General features: G+C 31.0%; 1 protein-coding gene across 1 annotated transcript; it reads left to right on the top strand.

Annotated features, from left to right (window-relative positions):
• Positions 1 to 12,809: 12,809 nt before the first annotated feature.
• LOC122721685 (probable xyloglucan endotransglucosylase/hydrolase protein 23) lies at positions 12,810 to 13,999 on the top strand. Its single transcript, XM_043950076.1, has 2 exons — positions 12,810 to 13,138; positions 13,234 to 13,999. The coding sequence occupies exons 1-2, from the start codon at positions 12,866 to 12,868 to the stop codon at positions 13,816 to 13,818; spliced, it is 858 nt and encodes a 285-aa protein (XP_043806011.1). The 5' UTR covers positions 12,810 to 12,865; the 3' UTR covers positions 13,819 to 13,999.
• Positions 14,000 to 20,931: the final 6,932 nt, after the last annotated feature.

Below are 20,931 nucleotides of genomic sequence, written 5' to 3'. Positions count from 1 at the left end.
GTGGATGTGACCCATTCTCCTCTACAACTTCCAAAACAGTCTCATTCGCCTCCTCCACCTCATCAATCACGTGCTCCCCATGTCCCTCATCATTCACAACCTCTTCTATAAGTTCATTGATAGAATTCTCAACAACTACATTAGATTCATGCATTACAACTTCCTCTTCAATTTCAATCTCTATGGAAGTTGAGATTGGAACTTTAGCCTCTTCTTTCTCCTTTTCTTTCTCCACCTTCCCTCCTTGAACTAGTCTTGATTCTTTTCCAGCCTCTTTACCCTCAAACTCACTCTTTTCTCTCATCTTTTTTGCAAAATTCAAGCTCTCACTCCCCTTTGTGGCCAAGGCCAAGGCCGAAGCCTCCCTCTCCCTCTCCAGCATCTTTATTTGATCAACATATACCTCTTGAGGTGATAAAGAAGCGAGTATAACTTTCTGTCCTTCATGAGTGAAGGAGTACTAGTTATTGAACCCATCATATTGCACCTTTCTATCATGTTGCCACGGTCTACCCAACAACATATGGCTTGCCTGCATAGGTACCACATCACATAAGATCTCATCCTTATACCTACCAATAGAAAATTGTATAACCACCTGGCGTGTAACCTTAACCTCTCCACAATCATTCAACCATTGCAATCTATATGGCTTAGGGTGTTTAATAGAAGCCAAGCCTAATTTTTCCACCATATACACACTAGCCACATTTGTGCAACTACCTCCATTAATAATGAGAGTACACACTTTTCCATTAACCAAACACCTAGTGTGAAATATGTTTTCCCGTTGTTCTAGGCTTTCTTCCTTAACCTGCATATTCAAAGCACGCCTAGCAACAAGCATCTCACAATGTACAGCAAGCAACACATTATTAACCAACACATCCGAATCATCACAGTCATTATTGCAATTAGGAGTTTTTTGAGGTATTCTTATAGAAGTGGAAGCTTGTGAGACATTCAAACTCTCCATAGTTTCAGTCAACCTCTCAAGAGTCTTATTGAGCCTTTGTAACTCACCACTGACTGACTTCTTAAAGAGCTTATAATCGTTACCCATATTCCATTCACTTCCATCAGTACGATCCACCACATTATCTTTACTCATCCTACATTAAATCAACAAAGAACAAAAAGAACTAGCAAATATTGTGTTAAAAAAAAGTACTCAAGTGTTTGCACTCTTACCATTCTTTTGCTGATTCTTCAATTGCACTTCAGAAACTAAGGTCAACCAACCAGCCATAAGGTGCGTTTAATGAAACAAAGAAGAAAACCTAAAGAAAGAAGGAAGCGCGCAAAAAACCTAGAAAGAAAACATTGACAATTTGGAAAGTAACACATGAACTAGGTTTTGTGCTACTTGAAAAATATCACCTAGAGTATAGACACAAGCAAACAATACTCCAGCAATGTAAAGGAAGCAAAAACAAGCTTAAACCAAAAAAAGAAACTTAGAAATCAAATAAAAACGAACCTGGACAAAAAAAATTTGCATTTAATTCACTTCAACGCAAATTAAATATGGATCTACTTAAATCTATCCAAAAAGGAAAGTATCAAAACCCCACAAATAGAATCAGAAAAGAAAAATATAAATTTCACTCAGATCAGAAATATGGACGAAAATTCTAGTGTTAAAAGAAGGATTTGACATCAAATCAATTTAGATGCAATTGCCCTAAATGTGCACTTTAGGAAATAGGCAGAATTTCTTTTATCTCCTAATCTGGATTCGACCAAATTCAAAATTCAAAATTCAAAATTCAAATTAATTCCCATAAATTACTGCAATTAATTGAGATAGGTAAGACAATATAGATGAAAAAGGAAGCATATCACAATTTCGGCCAGATCAAGGTAATAAGGCAAAGGCGATTTTTTTTTTTGATGATTAATAATCAAGAAGGTGCAGCCATGGACACACAAGCTTTCACCGAAAACAACAAGGAAGAAAATAAAAACTCAAAAACCCTAGATCTTAAAATAAATCAGAATTTACCTCACTTTGGCTCTGATATCAATTGACGCGGAACCCTATGGCACAAGCCTCAAACCCACACACACAAGTAGATATGGAATCCAAAGATTTGATAAACCCACTTCCTATGGCACCCCACACTTAGAGAAGCTGAAACACCAATGATCGAAGGATTTAGATGAGAATCTGACAAACGCCACAACGAATAGTTGATAAGTAAGCCAAGATTCCTGGTGCAATTGATGAAAGCAAATCCTCACTCTCACTCAAAGCAATACACGCCAAAGGCATGAGAAGAATTCTGAAATTTTGATTAAAAGCTGCCTCTTACAATTGTTTCTTATCCTTATATAGTAAGGAGAAAAACAAATAAAACCCTAAGACACTCTTCTTGGACCTGACTTAAACACATAAGGCCCAAGCCTAATCACACACTAAAATAACACATAAGTATTAAAACATAAGCCCAAAACATGGCCCAACACTCTAAAACTTAAAAGATAAAGTATGACCAGAATACAAGCCCAAACAAAGCTAAAATAAAACAAGTGTTAAATAATAAAAATATAGCAAGCCCATCATAACAAAGCTGAATCTTCACAAAAGTCTTACTTGATCTTCACTTTAGGCTTCCCTTTATGTAGTTTTAGTCCATAGGTTTGATTAGGCTCCCTAAGCCTATGATTGCAAGTGTTGCACCAAATCTGTCCCATATGAGTTGAAGCACGCCCCAAATATATATGGATCATATGAAAATGATTTTGAACTTCTTTTAGATCCATTTAAATGACATAAGTTTACTCCACACCATTGTTAGAAATTTGCCCTATTGGATCCGTATCACTGGGGTTCCGTATCATGGATGCACGAGGGGATGGACCATATCAAGTGCTGAAACGGATCAATGACAACGCATATATAATTGATCTGCGAGGTGAGTTTGGTGTAAGTGCTACCTTTAATGTTTCTGATTTGTCTCCTTTTGATTTTAGTACAGATTCGAGGACGAATCCTTTTCAAGAGGGAGGAGATGATGTAAGCACAATCAACAACACCAAAAATTATGAGCTAGCATTGCCTCAAGGACCAATTACGAGGTTGAGATCCAAGAGGTTGAAGGAAGCACTTCAAGGATTCATGAAGGAATATATTAAAGCTTTGCAAGTTCATTTTGAAGTTGAAGTACAATTTGGTCATTCCAAGTCAATTAGGCCGAATGTGTCCTTATTGACAATTCAAATTTTGTATTTATAGTGGGTAGTTAATTAGTAGTGGGTAGTTATTTAGCAGTTGGTAGTTAACTAGTAGTGGATAGTTATCCAGTAATGGATAGTGGTATAGATCATGAATCCATGCAGAGTAATGGGTAGTAGTATAGATCATGGGTCCATACATAGTAGTGGGAAGGGGCAAAGATCATGGGTCTTTATTTAGGTTATATTAAGCATCTCTTTTTCCATATTGTGGACAGATTATCAATTATTCAATACAATTGCTTTATGCGATTCTTCTTTGAGAGCTTAAGAGAGATCTTGGTTCTTAACATTGCATCACGAATAAGGTTTGATACTAACTTGTATGTTTCTTATTCTTGCTGCTTTTAAAATCAATCAGTTATAAGTATTCTTAATTGCATGTTAATTAAGGGTGTGTTAGATTGGGGAATTATTTTCTGAACTAAGTTCTTTTTACTAGGGTATGTGTCGTTTCAGCCTTTAATAGGCTAGGGTTCCGCATCTAAAAAGATTAAAAAATAAAGAAAAAGACAATAAAAGGATACAAAGGAGAAATAGAAACCAAGCTGACAAAAATATACCTTGAGTCTAGACCCATTCTTGGATTTCAGACATTAATTGGCATCGACTGTGAGAATGAAGGAGATCTTATCATCACCGGAGTTCTCATTTCCATTCACCCACTGAAATCCATATGGCCAACTATGGCGCAAACTATACAGGAATCAACCCGAACGACCTGAATTCGACTCAGGAAGGTCTGGTGTTCTCATTTTCTAGCTCAAAAGCACTAGTAAACCAGTCACCCGCGTTACTTAGCCCCTCACTAAGTTCAACTGGAACCATGCTTTGGACCTCCCTGTCTGACCAAGAACTTCAAAACATGACCCTCCAGTTACAAAACACTGCCCACTGACTAAGCCAAATGTTACAATAAAGAGGACTCAATACCCCATTGAGCAGACCATCCACAGCAGAAGGGCTCAGCCTCAACGAGCCCCAACTCACATCAAACTACCATATCCCCCAACAAAGCAACAAGATGACAGAAGAAGGAGATGGGGAAGCAAGTAGAAGAAATGAACCAGTGACCCGAGTAAAGGGCATGATAGCAAGAAAGCTCATTGAAAATAACAAAGTAGAGAGCTGCTCTTTTGAACCCGCAGAGAGATCAGGAAGTGAAGAGATAGAAAGAAAAAGAAGTTACCGCTTAGAAAAGAGGCCTAGAAGGGAAGACACTGATGTAGATCAAAAGCTAGAAAAATTGAAAGAGCAGCTGTTGATGGAGCTAGAGGCCCGAGACAACAGTGGTCACCTATTGCCAACCCAAGCGGATTCAATAGGATACAATACCGAAGCAGTTCATGATGCCAAAAATGAATATAGACTTCACTATATTTTTTCTCCTATTTACGGGAACACTATAAGTATTTGTTGGAAAATAAAAAAATAAAATACAATTTTGGAGACCCAAAAATTAACCCAAATGGCACTGTTAGTGTTATTAGAAATAAAAAGGGTGAAAAGAAAAAAAAAAAGCAAATTTATATAACCTAGTACAAAGAACCCATATAATATGTTAATATTTCTTTATTTATGAGCTCGTTTAAAAGATGGGCCTTGAGCTCGAGGTCCAAGAGCTCAAGTTGATTTCACGGTCGGGATCAAAGAGCTCGGCTCAATTTCAGATTCAGAAAACACACTGTTTGCAGCACATGCTTAATCTGTCATTCGTCCTTACTAAAATTTCAGATTTAGAATGAAATTTCGACCAAACCCATAGTGTTGATCTTCATGAAGTCCCAACAAACATCAATCCAAAGAAAAACCCATGATTTAGACTGAAATACTACGTATAACTTCAACCAAACAAACACAAACCCATGAAATTTCAACAACCGAATGGCTAGATGACAGTCGCATAATGGAATACAACAAACAAACAGCAAAAAAAACATGTATTTGCAACCAAACCAACACAAAACCATGAAATTTCAACAACCAAATCGATAGAGTTAGAAATACTAACTGACTGAATAAGAATCGAGGCAGATGAAATCGAACAACGGTAACAAAATGGTAGCAGCAGATGAAATAGAACAATTGTGGCACGCAGCTGAAACGAAGCAGTAGATTAAATCGAAGAACAGGGCTGCTCCTTGTCAAGATCAATCGAACAACGGTGAAAAAGTACAATGCGTGCAGCGGTGAGGTGGTGGACACAGCTACAACGACGGTTAACTGCAGCTGCTCCTTCTCGTTCTCCAGTTGAACCACTGGTCGAAAGCTGTGCGTCGGAGCGGCTGATGGCTACCTTTACAGATGCGTGCTTTGATATCTAGAGATGGTGAATTTGTAAGGTTAGAGAGAATATTAGTTCAGGAATATTTTCTGACTTATATCGGAGTCTTCAGATTTTGAAAGATTGATTTCAATTTGATGTCTAGTTTAATTAAGACTCTACACTTTTAGTCAAGATAGTTCAATTCTAAATTTTTTTAATTAAATTACTGTTATTCAAAAGTTAAATAAATTTGTATTAAATATAATATTATTTTTTAATAATAAAATATTATTTTAATATATTAATTAAAAAATAATATTTTATTATTAAAAATAATATTATATTATATTAAAATTTACTTAATCTTAATAAAAATGCATAAAATTAATTGGTTTAAAATTTTAAATTTAATTTATTCAAGTAAAAATATAAAGATTTAATTGAAGAGTAAATTATATTTCAACTTTAACTGAACTATTATTTAATTGAAGGATTCCTTTGTTAATGATTTAAAAAACCACTTATTAGAGGAGCAGGAGAATGCTGAATGAATACAGATAAAATTGATGTTAAAATATTAAAAATAAATTACTCGAAAGATCACTCATAATTTTAATTCGATAATAAGTGTATAAGAGATTTTAGGTTTTAATCATTTTATTTTTAATCTTCATTTTAAATAAATTAAATAAATAACTTTGATGATTTAAATGAGCTATGTAAATTTTTAAGGCTATTTTTTAAAAGAAAAGTTTCAAAACATAGCAGGAAATATGTTGTTTTTTCAAAATCCTTAGTTGGACACATTAATTTAGAGAATGTAACAATAAAGTATATAAATTTTATATTTATACAACATAAAAGCTTATCTTATCTATAATAATAGGCTGTAGGTTAGTTTACTTACCGTAATACTTAATAAATTTTAGAAGTAAGGATAAAAACATACCTCTATTTTTTTCTTATTTTTAATTATATCTTACTTTTTATAATTTGTTAATTAAATTTTACACTTTTATATTTATTTTAATTATATTTTATCATTAAATTTTATTAATTTCTTAATGAAAATGTCATGATGCATCATCATCACGTCACTATGCTACATTAAAAAAATTCAAGATATTACAATTTAAAATATTAAAGTTTAATTGATAAATTTTTAAAATTTAAGATACAATTGAAAATTTTTTTAAAGATTAGGATTTTTTTAATATTTCTTCTAAAATAAAAATTTATAATATTAAAAAAATATTTACATTATTATTATAAATTTTTAATTTTATTAATAACTTAGTATATTAATTTAATTTTAAATTAACCCACACTAATTATCATTATAATTTAAAAAATATATAATTAATAATATAGTTGAAAGTAAAAAAATATTATTTTACTTACATGATTAATAATTAATAAGATAAGCTTTTATGTTGTATAAATATAAAATTTTTAATTTTACCTTTCTTATAAAAGCTTATCTCTACATTTACTTTCCGCTTGTAGACAAAGGCAATAAAAATAGTTAGAAAAAAGTGCTATAAAATGATAACTTTATCGTCTAATAAACAACAATGTGTTTGCTGATTCGAGCGCTCCACTTTATGATTTATGCATGTTTAAGTCTTCTACTGATCTCTATTATAATTTTTTCCTTTTATAAAAAATAATCTCTATCAATAATTTCACTACAATTATTATTATTAATTGAACTTCAATTGGATTTCCACTCCAACAGGGTTAACAATCTTGACACCCTATATATTTAAATTAGGGCTAACAATTTTGATACCAATTATAACAGGTCGGCCTAAACTGACTCAAATAATTTGAGTTAATCATTTTGGGCTAAATGAAAAATGAGTTCAGTTTAGGTTAGGCTGTTACAATAGTGCGAGTCTTAGCGGAGCATTGAATATTACGATGTTCTAGTCTTCCTTCCTGTAAGTAATACTTCTGCAACCGCATGTCAGATTATCATACTCTTGCCACCTGTCCTTATCCTATGATGACAGTTCATGACTTACTTTTGGTGATTATTATGTTGTATCAGAGGTCCCTCCACTAGTCTTCAACTCTTTAGATTTGAAGATTATAGTTGTTTTCACGATCTTGGACATGCGGTATACTCGGTTTGACTCCTCATACCCACATCTCTTCACCTGTTTCTAGACATAAATGATGATTGCCTTGCTTCTCAAGCCGCAATTACAAGTCATCGAAACAATTTGTATAAAAAGCCTTCTTCTCCTCCGATCACCACTTTTTCTCTCAACTGCTCTATTTTCTTTGAAAAAGACTTGACCACCCAGTCTCCTATTCTCGCATTCTCTTAAGGTAATTCTTGTTTCTTTTCGACACTTCCCAAGATGAACATCTCTTAGTCATCTTCTTCTTGTGGAAGCTCCACTTCAAATTCCTCTTCCGGTGACCTCATCCACACACCTGCTCCTATCATTCTGCTAAGGGTGATTCACGACAACAACAACCTCCTCGTGAAGGATATCGTATCTGTGTTAATAGAAAATGACATAGATCGCCTATATAATCACTACTAGATCTCCTGAGAACTCTTTCGGGTTCATGCTCCAAACTCGCACGTTTGTATGAATCACCAAATCCCTGCAGAGGATACCATCATGGTTTATGAAGAGCAACTGAAGGTGGGTATTTGGTTTTCTATGGACTTGTTCTTCGTTGAAGCTTTCTATTTCCACAAGCTTGCAGTCGCACAATGATATCCCAACAGCTGGAGGATTCTGGTGGCTTTCCGCTTTCTCTATTTCAACAACAATATCGAGCCAAGTGTTGAACTCTTCTCCCAATTATACCAACTAGGTACTTGGAAGAATAAAGAATTATGATTCTTCAGTGAGAAAAAGCGCCAGACTCTTTTTAACCGAATACCCTCTTCCCTGAAGCGCTGGAAAAACAATTTCTTTATTCTTCACCACAGGATATCCGGGGATTTTGAATGGCTCCAGACTGACTGGAATCTACATATGGAGGTCAAGAAGGATGGGGTCCAGCCATAGCGAGATTAGGAAGAGGCTTTAGACTTCCTCCAAAGGATGGCCTTGACCCAAAGAGTAGATAGAAATCAACATGGCGGTGAGGAGTACCATTTTCTCCTAGAAAAGTCAATAGCAGGCGGAATAAGCTCGGGCCCCTCAACCTCCCGGCCTTCAAAACCCTCAGGAAAGTGCTCCCCACACTGCAGAGCAAGGTATTTTTCCTTCAAAATTTTGATATCTTTTAATCTACACTACTTACTCACTTTTTGCTCTGCGTAAGTATGGCTGGTAAAGGAAAGAACAAGTTCGTCGAAGCAGCACGTTCTGCTCACAAAGACAAAGTTGCTGCTGGAACATCCAGTCCACCTCCTAAACGAGCTTGCCGAGCAGATAAGATCATTATACTTCCTCCTCCCCCTCCTTCACCTACAACCAAGGAACCAAGCCCCACTCAACTCAAGTCTTCTTCAAGGGGCACTCCTTCTCTTGCCCCTGTCCAAATTGAGCCTTCGCAAAAAGAGGTGAGAAATGAGGCCACATGGCTTTGGGACATCCAACACTTGGCAATGGTATTGACCAAGACGAACTCACTTTTAGAGGAACCCCAACTGTCATTCCTCATAGCTAAGAATGCCCAAAGGCTTGGAGATCGTCATCGCTTGAATGCAGTCGAGACAGATGAACTCTATGACAATATCATCGACTCCACAATGGAGAGTGTCTTGTGCACATAAATGGCTAAGGAACGAGACAAGACTTTGAGGTGAGAGTTCGAGGGCACAGGAGATGGATAAAAACTTCTTCCAAGAGTAGTGCTCGAGACTAAATGCTCGGATCAGTGGAGAGCATGATGAAGAGACCCTAGAGTCTGTAGATAAGCTCCAGGTAGACCTAGACAAGACCCATGCTGCAAAAAGCCATAGTTGAGGCTTATGCCAAGACTATTGAGGATCAAGTCGCCGATCTTCAATGGCAAGTTCAGGTGCTGCAGTCTTAAGCTCAAGAGAACCGAGCCGCCACAGAGAACGTAGTTGAACTAGAGTCTGAGCTTCAAGTGACGATAGCCCGGGGTTGGGAGATGTTTGTCCAAGGTTAGGACTCCATAAAGAAGGAGCTTATCAGGCAATTTCGTGTGGACTCTTGGATTGATGACATCTTTCCGGACAAGGAGGAGGAAGATGAAGGTAGGCAGGATGAAGAGAGGCTAGTTAAAGACAATCCCTCCAATCCAACTTCTGATAAGAATGTAATAGCTATAGCTGACAATGTAATAGAAGCTCGAGAAGAGGCAACTGATGATGTCCCTCCTGCCCTGTAATATTCCCTTTTAGTGAAAAACTTTTCCTTCCATCTTATCTTTATTTTTACCAAGTATTGTAGGATCGGTACTCGACAAAGAGTGAACATAACCAGAACTCTCGTCTAGTTATTTTCACAGATCAATTGCCAAATCAAACTTAAATAACTTGGACAATTACATTAATGGAACTAACACTAGGTTGATTGGTTGGCGGTACTCGTCTTGTGGCATAACAAATACCTTAAATAATATTATTAATGAGACTAACATCCAGTCATGAGTCTGGCGGACACCTGCCTCATGGCTTTGGCATAAAACACATTAGATAATTTTGCTAATGGAATTAACACCCGATCGTGAGCGTGGTGGATACCCGTCTCGTGATTTTGGCATAAAATGCATTAGATAATTCTGTTAGCTAGACTAATACCCGCTCATGAGTCTAGCAGATACCCACCTCATAACTTTAACATAAAATGTCTTAGACAATTTTGTTAACGGGACTAACACCTAGTTGTGAGCTTGGGGGATACCCGCTTCGTGGCTTTGACGTAAAACCACAATACCCGAGAGTCTGGTCTTGGTGTAACAATTGAGTGGATTGCAACGGGAACATTACAAAATTGAGTATGGGAGAATTATCATGTCTCACATCAGTGAGTGAAGAAAAATTTAAGGGGTATATATCGGCTAGCTTAGAAACTACTAAGTAACTTGAGTTAAGCCTTTTGGTCTAAATGCAAAATGAATCCAAAAGTTATTTGAGTCAGTTTAGACCGGGCTGTTACACTTATCCTGAGTAGATCAAGTCTTTCACGGAACAAACCATTAGTGGATATAATCTAGCAGATCTCTATTATGCCTATAATCGCGTGATTCCTTATCACTACTGGTACCAGTCGAATTTTCAAAAGATTCGGTAACTAACTCCATCTTCTTACGGTATAAAAGTAAATATGCACAAAATTCAATATACACACTCATTCTAAGTTTAAAGTAACCTATTACACTCGCTCTTTCTAGTAAGTTACTGATTTGAGCGTTGGAATAACCGTCCATAAACGTCAACCACTTCACGTTTTCTCTTTTTGCAGGTTGACCAATAGCAATTCAGCTCTATTTTCGACCATAGCAATATCAAAAGGTCTTTAGATTTAAAAAATATATTATATAGATTTTTTATTAATTTTAGTAATTAATTATTTGAAAAAAAATCTAAAATGTTTATAATTTGGCTAAATTAATAGACCCTTTTAAAAATTTTAAGACATTATTTTTTCAAAATTAAAAGATCAACTATTAATAAAATTTTTCTATATCAAATAAATTAAATTATAAAAACTTAATAAATAAAATTAACAAAGTGCGTAATTAATAATTTTTTTTACAATTATATGGATTAACTGAAAAAAAATTCTTTTAAGTTAAAATTATTACAATAAAAAATTTAATTTAATTAGCTATTAAGAATTAATTTATTTTAAATTTTATTATTTAAAATTAATTTTAGAGTTTTACTATTCCAATATAAATTCTTTTCTATTAAGAAATATAATTTTAATAGTTTAATATTTACTAAAACTATTATATATCTTACCGATAAAAATAAACAGTATATTATTTTTTAATATAAAAAGAGTATCTTATTATATCTTATTAAAAGATGTGGTTCATAATAATTTTTCTCTCATCAGTATCATTTGTGATTTTTTTTTTAATTTTTTGATATATTTAATTTGTTTGTCCTAAATGAAATTATATTGTATTTTTTTCAAATCATATATTCTTTTCAATTTTTTCAATTAAATTAATATTTTATCCGTCTTATATTTTTATTATTTTTATTTTTTAAATTATTATTCACTTTATTTTTTAAATTATGACTATTATAAACTTATATAATTCATCTTATTTTTAAAATAATCTCTCATCATTTTTTTTAAATATTTAAAATATCACTTAATATTTAATAAAATTTAATATATTTAAAATGAGTATAATAAAAAATTAATAAAAATTAATTTTTTTAATATGTATTAAAAAATAAAATAAATAAAAATTATAGTATGGAAAGACTATATAGTTTATGATTTTCTTAATTCTTTATTTGATTATTAAACTTAAAAAAAATTTACTTAATCTTATAATTTATTAGCTAATTTCTTAATTTTAAAAAATGTCTTTTTAAAAAATTTACTAGTTAATTTTTTTATTTATTTTAAATATTAAATATTTTACTATTTAACTCTCATAGTTTTAAAAAAAATTTATTAGTTGGTTCTTATATTTATAAAAATTTTATTAATTAATTAGAATTTTTTTTATAATATTTAGTGTCTAAAATTACTCTTCAATTAATAGAATTTAAAATATTAAAAATATTTTAATATATTTTTTAAAATAAAGAGATCAATTAATAAGTTTTCAAATAATATATAAATTAAATAGTAATTTTTTTAAAATTAATATATTATAATAATTTTATAATAAAATTAAAAATTAATAAAAAAATATATAAACTCTTTTTTTATATAATTTTTATCTATTCTTTTTAACTATCTCAAACTATTATTCATTTTCTTTAGACATAGTTAATGTACACATTAATTATTATAATTTATTTGATTTTTAAAATAATCTGCCATCAATTATTAAAATTTTTTTTAATATTAAATAAAATTTTAAAATTTTAAAATAAATATAATTAAAAATTTAATAAAAATATAAAATATATAAAAATTATAAAAGAAAATACAAATATATAAAATTCCCACAGCGTCTTTTTGCGGGATGCTAGGAAAGCATTTTGAATTCTAACCAAAAGCTGAAACGCGCAAATTATCATATTCGATACTGTTGGACAGCTAAAAGAACAACACTTTCCCCCACACCAAACGCGCACACACCTGTGCACAGCTAAGCTCATGAGACCTTCCCATGCGTTTTCTTCTCACTCGTCTCTTCCTCGCTATATATTACTACCCAGCCCATCTTTCTCTACACACCCTTCTCTCCTCTTGCACAGCTACAATCGAATTCAATACCAAAATGGCTTCTTTAAACATGGTGCTTTCGCTATTTATCTCTGTTCTTGTCTCCTCTTTGATGGTTTCTTCTGCCAGCAACTTTTATAATGATTTTGATATTACATGGGGAGACGGCCGAGCTAAGATTCTCAACAATGGACAACTTCTCACTCTCTCCCTTGATCAAGCTTCTGGCTCTGGATTTCAGTCCAGGAATGAATATCTCTTTGCAAAGATTGATATGCAGCTCAAGCTTGTCCCTGGCAACTCTGCTGGCACTGTCACCGCCTATTATGTATGTTTTTCATTTCTTTTGCTGCTGTTTCTGCTATTTATTTCAATTATGTGATTATAGTCATAACATTGTGGATTTTGAAATTGAATCTGCAGTTAAAATCAAATGGGTCCACTTGGGATGAGATTGATTTTGAGTTCTTGGGAAATTTGAGCGGGGATCCTTACATCCTCCACACTAATGTGTTTAGCCAAGGCAAAGGTAACAGAGAGCAGCAATTCTATCTGTGGTTTGACCCAACTGCTGATTTCCACACGTATACCATTCTATGGAATCCCCAGAGGATCATCTTCTCTGTAGATGGCACCCCAATTAGAGAGTTCAAGAACTTGGAATCAATGGGTGTTCCATATCCAAAGAATCAGCCAATGAGAATTTACTCTAGTCTATGGAATGCTGATGATTGGGCAACAAGAGGTGGTCTAGTGAAGACAGATTGGAGTAAAGCTCCATTCACTGCTTCCTATAGAAACTTCAATGCAAATGCATGTGCTTGGTCTAATGGGGTATCTTCCTGTGGGACTTCAAACTCCATGACAAATTCATGGCTGTCAGAAGAGCTTGATTCAACAAGTCAAGAGAGGCTGCAATGGGTGAGGAAAAACTACATGATATACAACTATTGCACAGATGCCAACAGATTTCCCCAAGGCTTCCCTCCTGAATGCAACTTATCTTAGGCCTACAACACTGAGATTTCCTCATTTCTACTTGAACATATATTATTCTTTTATTCTTTTATTGGTTTTGTTATTTGAAAAAAAACTGTAAATTATTATTTCTCCTTAATCCTCTGTTCGCTATTTGGCTTTCTATTTTCAATCTGTAAGAAAAATATGCTATGGAAATCGCATTTACACAGTTGTTGTATTCAAAATGAGTGTACAAAACTTTTAATTTATAAAATATAACTACTTATTTATAAATAAATAAAATATTGAAGCATAATTTATAAAATTATAAAGATTTATTTGTAAATAAATATATTATTTAGGATCAACTTGTGCAATTATAAGTGAGTATTTATAATTAATAAAATATTTGTGATCAAATTTATTATAGTATTAGAATAAATTAAACAAAATATAAAATTTAAATTAGAAAACTAAACGGGAGATTTAATCAAACTTGAGGGATTGTATTGCCTCTCTACAAGTAAGAGATTTAACAATTAAAGGATCAACAATATTCTAGAAAATCTTGCAACCCTAGACATAAGATTCTCCTCTACTGTTTCGGCCAATCATAGCACCTGCACTTTGAGAAATCTTTAAAAAACAACTCCATCAAAATTAAGTTTCATGCAATTATTACCAAGAGGTTCTTAAGAGGATGGAGACTGGGTTGTTGTCTACTATGAAGATTGATTTGAGACATTGTGCAAGCTTGAATTCTTCAAAATATTTCAAGGCTGAATAATGGCTTCTTAGAATATTTCGTACCTCTTCCTCAGTGAAGTTGGTCGCAAGATATTCAGTTTTCACGAGTGAAAATCATCATCAATGAGTTGACTTACTCATAGAATTTAAGAGATCATGGCCATGTTTCTTTGAAGGCATACTAGGGAATGATTTCATTGTCCATCATGTTCTTTGTAAGGGATAATATGTCCATCTTCCAAGTACCATTGAATTCCTCTTTCTAGAACTGCTTGGCCCTATAAGATAATCTGCCATCTCCACAAAGTATTCCTTCATTGTCTTAATTGCAAAAACAAAGAGGAACGAAAATATTTTCCTCTAAAAACTCGGCTAAAGAGAGATACAGATTGAGAAATTAATCTCCACCCTTGTTTTTCCAATAGAGCTATATATTAAAGCATTTCAGTTCTTAGATCCCAAGACACCCTGCAATTTGGAATCCCATAAATGTTTCTACCCAATCGAATGAAGTTCTTTTTTTCCTTATTTTTTATTGTTCCTATTAGAAATTAGCAATTAAGGCATTAATTATTTATTAAAAGACTTACGAGTTAATGTGCAAGTTCATGTTTCTTTGCAGTGTGATAACCAAGCAGCCATTCATAAAGCTAACAACCCCGTTTTTCATGAAAGAACCAAGCATCGTGACATAGATTGCCATCTGGTCAGGAAACAACTCCAAAAAGGTTTTGTTACTCCTGTTCACGTGTCATCCACTTCTCAACTTGCGGATGTCTTCACTAAGCCATTGGCCACTCCACAGCTCTCTTTTTTGTTTTTAGGTTTAGGTTTCTCCCTTGAATCTTTAAATTAGTTTTTTAATCGAAAAGGCTGTGAAAATAAATATGCAAATTTACATTGTTTTGTTTTGACTCCAATTCTTTTAATAATTTCTAAAGTTATACCTATATCAATAAACAATACAATGTGTGTAAAATCTATAACTGAAACTTTAGGTATAAATCTAAATAAATGCAATGGGTGTAGGAAAAATAAAAAGTGAACTAAATATGAATTAATAAATTTACTCATTTATTTATAAAAATAAGCCATTGAAATAATAGATCTATATTCTACTGCTATCTTTACAAAAGGTGCATATTTGAATTCATTTTTTTCTAACCCTTCACTGATGAAATATCAAAAATAAATAGGAAAATAAAAGTATTAAGAATTTATAAGGGTTATAAATAAAATAACATAAATTTGTATATGATTTTCATAATTTTTAAAGCAGAAGAGATAAAACTAAAAACAAAAAAGGCAACATACCAATAAAATTTTTGTGAATAGGATTCATGGTGAGGCAACTAATTAATCAAAATTTCAGAAATCTAAATCTAAAAGTAGAAAGCAAAAGAGCATTGTGCAATGGACGGAGTGCATCAGCTTTACATACATGGTTGAGAATTATTCAACATACACAAAAAATAAATGTAAACTAAAAAATACTTACAAGGTAGCCGATGATTAATTTATAACTATTGCAATCTTCTCTTCAGAGGATGACAAATTTTATAATTTTTGAATCAATTTACTTTTTGATTAATTAGTTAACTAGCATTTTTTTCACCATGAATCCCATGCACGTGCCACGCTCTCTTTTTTATTTTTAGCTTTAGGTCTCTCCCTTAAATCTTTAACTTGGTTTTTTAATTGAAAAGGCTACGAAAATAAATATGTAAATTTACATTATTTTTTTTTTACTCCAACTCTGTTTCAGTACAGTGGGTGCAAAATCTATAACTAAACTTTAAGTATAAATATAGATAAAAGCAATGAGTGTTGGGAAAAATAAAAAGTGAACTAAATATGAATTAATAAATTTACCCATTTCTTCATAAAAATAAGCCATTGAAACAATAGATCCCTATTCTACTGTTAACTTTACAAAAGATGCATATTTGAATTCTTTTTTTTCTAACCCTTAACTGATGAAATATCAAAAAAATAGGAAAATAAAAGTACTAAGAATTTATAAGGGTTATAAACAAAATAACATAAATTTGTATATGATTTTCATAATTTTTAAAGAATAAGAGATAAATCTAAAAATAAAAAAGACAACATACCAATAAAATTTTTGTGAATGGTATTCATGGTGAGCCAACTAATTAATCAAAAATTTCAGAAATCTAAATTTAAATGTAGAAAGCAAAAGAGCATTGTGCAATAGACGGAGAGCATTGGCTTTATATACATGGTTTCTACATACAAAAAAAAATAAATGTAAAATAAAAAATACTTACAAGGTAGCCGATGATTAATTTACAATTATTGCAATTCTCTTTAGAGGAGAATAAATTTTATAATTTTTGCATCTCTTTACTTTTTATTTATTAGTTAGCGAGTGTTTTTTCCACCATGAATTCCATGCACATTCCACAGCTCTCTTTTTTGTTTTTAGCTTTAGCTTTCTCCCTTAAAACTTTAACTTGGTTTTTTACTCGAAAAGGCTATGAAAATAAATATTCAAATTTACATTGTTTTGTTTTGACCCAATTCTTTTAGTAATTTCTAAAGTTATACCTATATCAATAAATAATACAGTGGGTGCAAAATCTATAACTGAAACTTTAGGTATAAATCTAAATAAAAGCAATGAGTGTAGGGTAAAATAAAAAGTGAACTAAATATAAATAAATAAATTTACCCATTTCATTATAAAAATAATAGATCCATATTCTACTGCTATCTTTACAAAAGGTGCATATTTGAATTCATTTTTTTCTAACTCTTAACTGTAGAAATATCAAAAATAAATAGGAAAATAAAAGTATTAAGAATTTATAAGGGTTATAAACAAAATAACATAAATTTGTATATGATTTTCATAATTTTTGAAGTAGAAGAGATTTCAGTAAAAACAAAAAATACAATATACCAATAAAATTTTAGTGAATGTGATTCATGATTAGCCAACTAATTAATCAAAATTTCAGAAATCTAAATCTAGAAGTAGAAAGCAAAATATCATTGTGCAATAGACGGAGGGCATTGTGTTTTTATACATGGTTGAGAATTGTTCTGCATACAAAAAAAAATATGTAAAATAAAAAATACTTACAAGGTAGCCGATGATTAATTTATAACTATTGCAATCTTCTCTTCAAAAGAGAACAAATTTTATAACTTTTACATCTATTTGCTTTTTGATTAATTAGTTAGCTAGCGTTTTTTCCACCATGAATCCCATGCACGTCCCACAACTCTCTTTTTTGTTTTTAGCTTAGGTCTCTCCCTTGATTCTTTTAACTTGTATTTTAATCGAAAAGGGTATGAAAATAAATATGCAAATTTACATTGTTTTGTTTTGACTCCAACCATGTTTCAGTGTTGTGCTTTTCTTTTAGTAATTTAAAGTTATACCTATATCAATAAACAATACAGTGGATGCAAAATTTATAACTCAAACTTTAGTTATAAATCTAAATAAAAGCGTGTAGGGTAAAATAAAAAGTGAACTAAATATGAATTAATAAATTTACCCATTTGTTTATAAAAATAAGCCATTGAAACAATAGATCCTTATTCTACTACTATATTTACAAAAGGTGCATACTTGAATTCATTTTTTCCTAACCTTTAACTGATAAAATATCAAAAATAAATCGAAAAATAAAAGTATTAAGAATTTATAAGGGTTATAAACAAAATAACATAAATTTGTATATGATTTTCATAACTTTTGAAGAAGAAGAGATAAAGCTAAAAACAAAAAAGAAAACATACCAATAAAATTTTTGTGAATAGGATTCATGGTGAGCCAACTAATTAATTAAAATTTTGGAAATCTAAATCTAAAAGTAGAAAGCAAAATAGCATTGTGCAATGGAAGGAGAACATTGGCTTTATATACATGGTTGAAATTGTTCTGCATACAAAAAAAAATATATGTAAAATAAAAAATACTTACAAAGTAACCGATGATTAATTTACAATTATTGCAATCTTCTCTTCATATGAGAACAAATTTTATAATTTTTGCATCTCTTTACTTTTTGATTAATTAGTTAGCTAGCATTTTTCCACCATGAATCCTATGCACATTCCACAGCTCTCTTTTTTGTTGTTGGCTTTAGGTTTCTCCCTTAAACTTTAACTTGGTTTTTTAATCGAAAAGGCTATGAAAATAAATATGCAAATTTATATTGTTTTGTTTTGACTCTAATTTTTTTAGTAATTTCTAAAGTAATACCTATATCAATAAACAATATAGTTGGTGTAAAATCTAGAACTGAAACTTTAGGTATAAATCTAGATAAAAACAATTAGTGTAGGGAAAAATAAACAGTGAACTAAATATGAATTAATAAATTTACTCATTTCTTTATAAAAATAAGCTATTGAAACAATAGATTCATATTCTACTGCTATCTTTACAAAAAGTGCATATTTGAATTCATTTTTTCCCAACTTTTAACTAATAAAATAGAAAAAATAAATCGATAAATAAAAGTATAAATAATTTATAAGGGTTATAAACAAAATAACTAAAATTTGTATATGATTTTTATAATTTTTGAAGAAGAAAAGGTAAATGTAAAAACAAAAAAGACAACATACCAATAAAATTTTTGTGAATAGGATTCATAGTGAGCCAACTAATTAATAAAAATTTCAGAAATCTAAATCTAAAAGTAGAAAGCAAAATAGCATTGTGCAATAAACGGAGAGCTTTGGCTTTATATACATAGTTTTAAATTGTTCTGCATACAAAAAAAATATATGTAAAATAAAAAATACTTACAAGGTTGCCGATGATTAATTTACAAATATTGCAATATTCTCTTTAGAGGAGAACAAATTTTATAATTTATGCATCTATTTACTTTTTGATTAATTAGTTAGCTAGCGTTTTTTCCACCATGAATCCCATGCACGTCTCACAGCTCTCTTTTTTGTTTTTAGCTTTAGGTCTCTCCCTTGAATTTTTAACTTGGTTTTTTAATCAAAAAAGCTGTGAAAATAAATATGCAAATTTACATTGTTTTATTTTGACTCCAACCCTGTTTTAGTGTTGTGCTTTTCTTTTAGTAATTTCTAAAGTTATACTTATATCAATAAATAGTACAGTAGGTGCAAATATATAACTGAAACTTTAGGTATAAATCTAAATAAAAACAATGAGTGTAGGGTAAAATAAAAAGTGAACTAAATATAAATAAATAAATTTACCCATTTCATTATAAAAATAATAGATCCATATTCTACTGCTATCTTTACAAAAGGTGCATATTTGAATTCATTTTTTTCTAACTCTTAACTGTAGAAATATCAAAAATAAATAGGAAAATAAAAGTATTAAGAATTTATAAGGGTTATAAACAAAATAACATAAATTTGTATATAATTTTAATAATTTTTGAAGTAGAAGAGATAAAAGTAAAAACAAAAAATACAATATACCAATAAAATTTTAGTGAATGTGATTCATGATTAGCCAACTAATTAATCAAAATTTCAGAAATCTAAATCTAGAAGTAGAAAGCAAAATATCATTGTGCAATAGACGGAGGGCATTGTGTTTATATACATGGTTGAGAATTGTTCTTCATACAAAAAAAAATATATGCAAAATAAAAAATACTTACAAGGTAGCCGATGATTAATTTATAACTATTGCAATATTCTCTTCAAAGGAGAACAAATTTTATAACTCTTACATCTATTTACTTTTTGATTAATTAGTTAGCTAGCGTTTTTTCCACTATGAATCTCATGCACGTCCCACAACTCTCTTTTTTGTTTTTAGCTTAGGTCTCTCCCTTGATTCTTTTAACTTGTATTTTAATCGAAAAGGGTATGAAAATAAATATGCAAATTTATATTGTTTTGTTTTGACTCCAACCATGTTTCAGTGTTGTGCTTTTCTTTTAGTAATTTAAAGTTATACCCATATCAATAAACAATACAGTGGATGCAAAATTTATAACTCAAACTTTAGTTATAAATCTAAATAAAAGCGTGTAGGGTAAAATAAAAAGTGAACTAAATATGAATTAATAAATTTACCCATTTGTTTATAAAAATAAGCCATTGAAACAATAGATCCTTATTCTACTACTATATTTACAAAAGGTGCATACTTGAATTCATTTTTTCCTAACCTTTAACTGATAAAATATCAAAAATAAATCGAAAAATAAAAGTATTAAGAATTTATAAGGGTTATAAACAAAATAACATAAATTTGTATATGATTTTCATAACTTTTGAAGAAGAAGAGATAAAGCTAAAAACAAAAAAGAAAACATACCAATAAAATTTTTGTGAATAGGATTCATGGTGAGCCAACTAATTAATTAAAATTTTGGAAATCTAAATCTAAAAGTAGAAAGCAAAATAGCATTGTGCAATGGAAGGAGAACA

This window comes from Manihot esculenta, chromosome 14, assembly GCF_001659605.2.
Source record: "Manihot esculenta cultivar AM560-2 chromosome 14, M.esculenta_v8, whole genome shotgun sequence".
NCBI lineage: Eukaryota > Viridiplantae > Streptophyta > Magnoliopsida > Malpighiales > Euphorbiaceae > Manihot > Manihot esculenta.
This window is presented reverse-complemented; position numbering and strand designations above follow the sequence as displayed.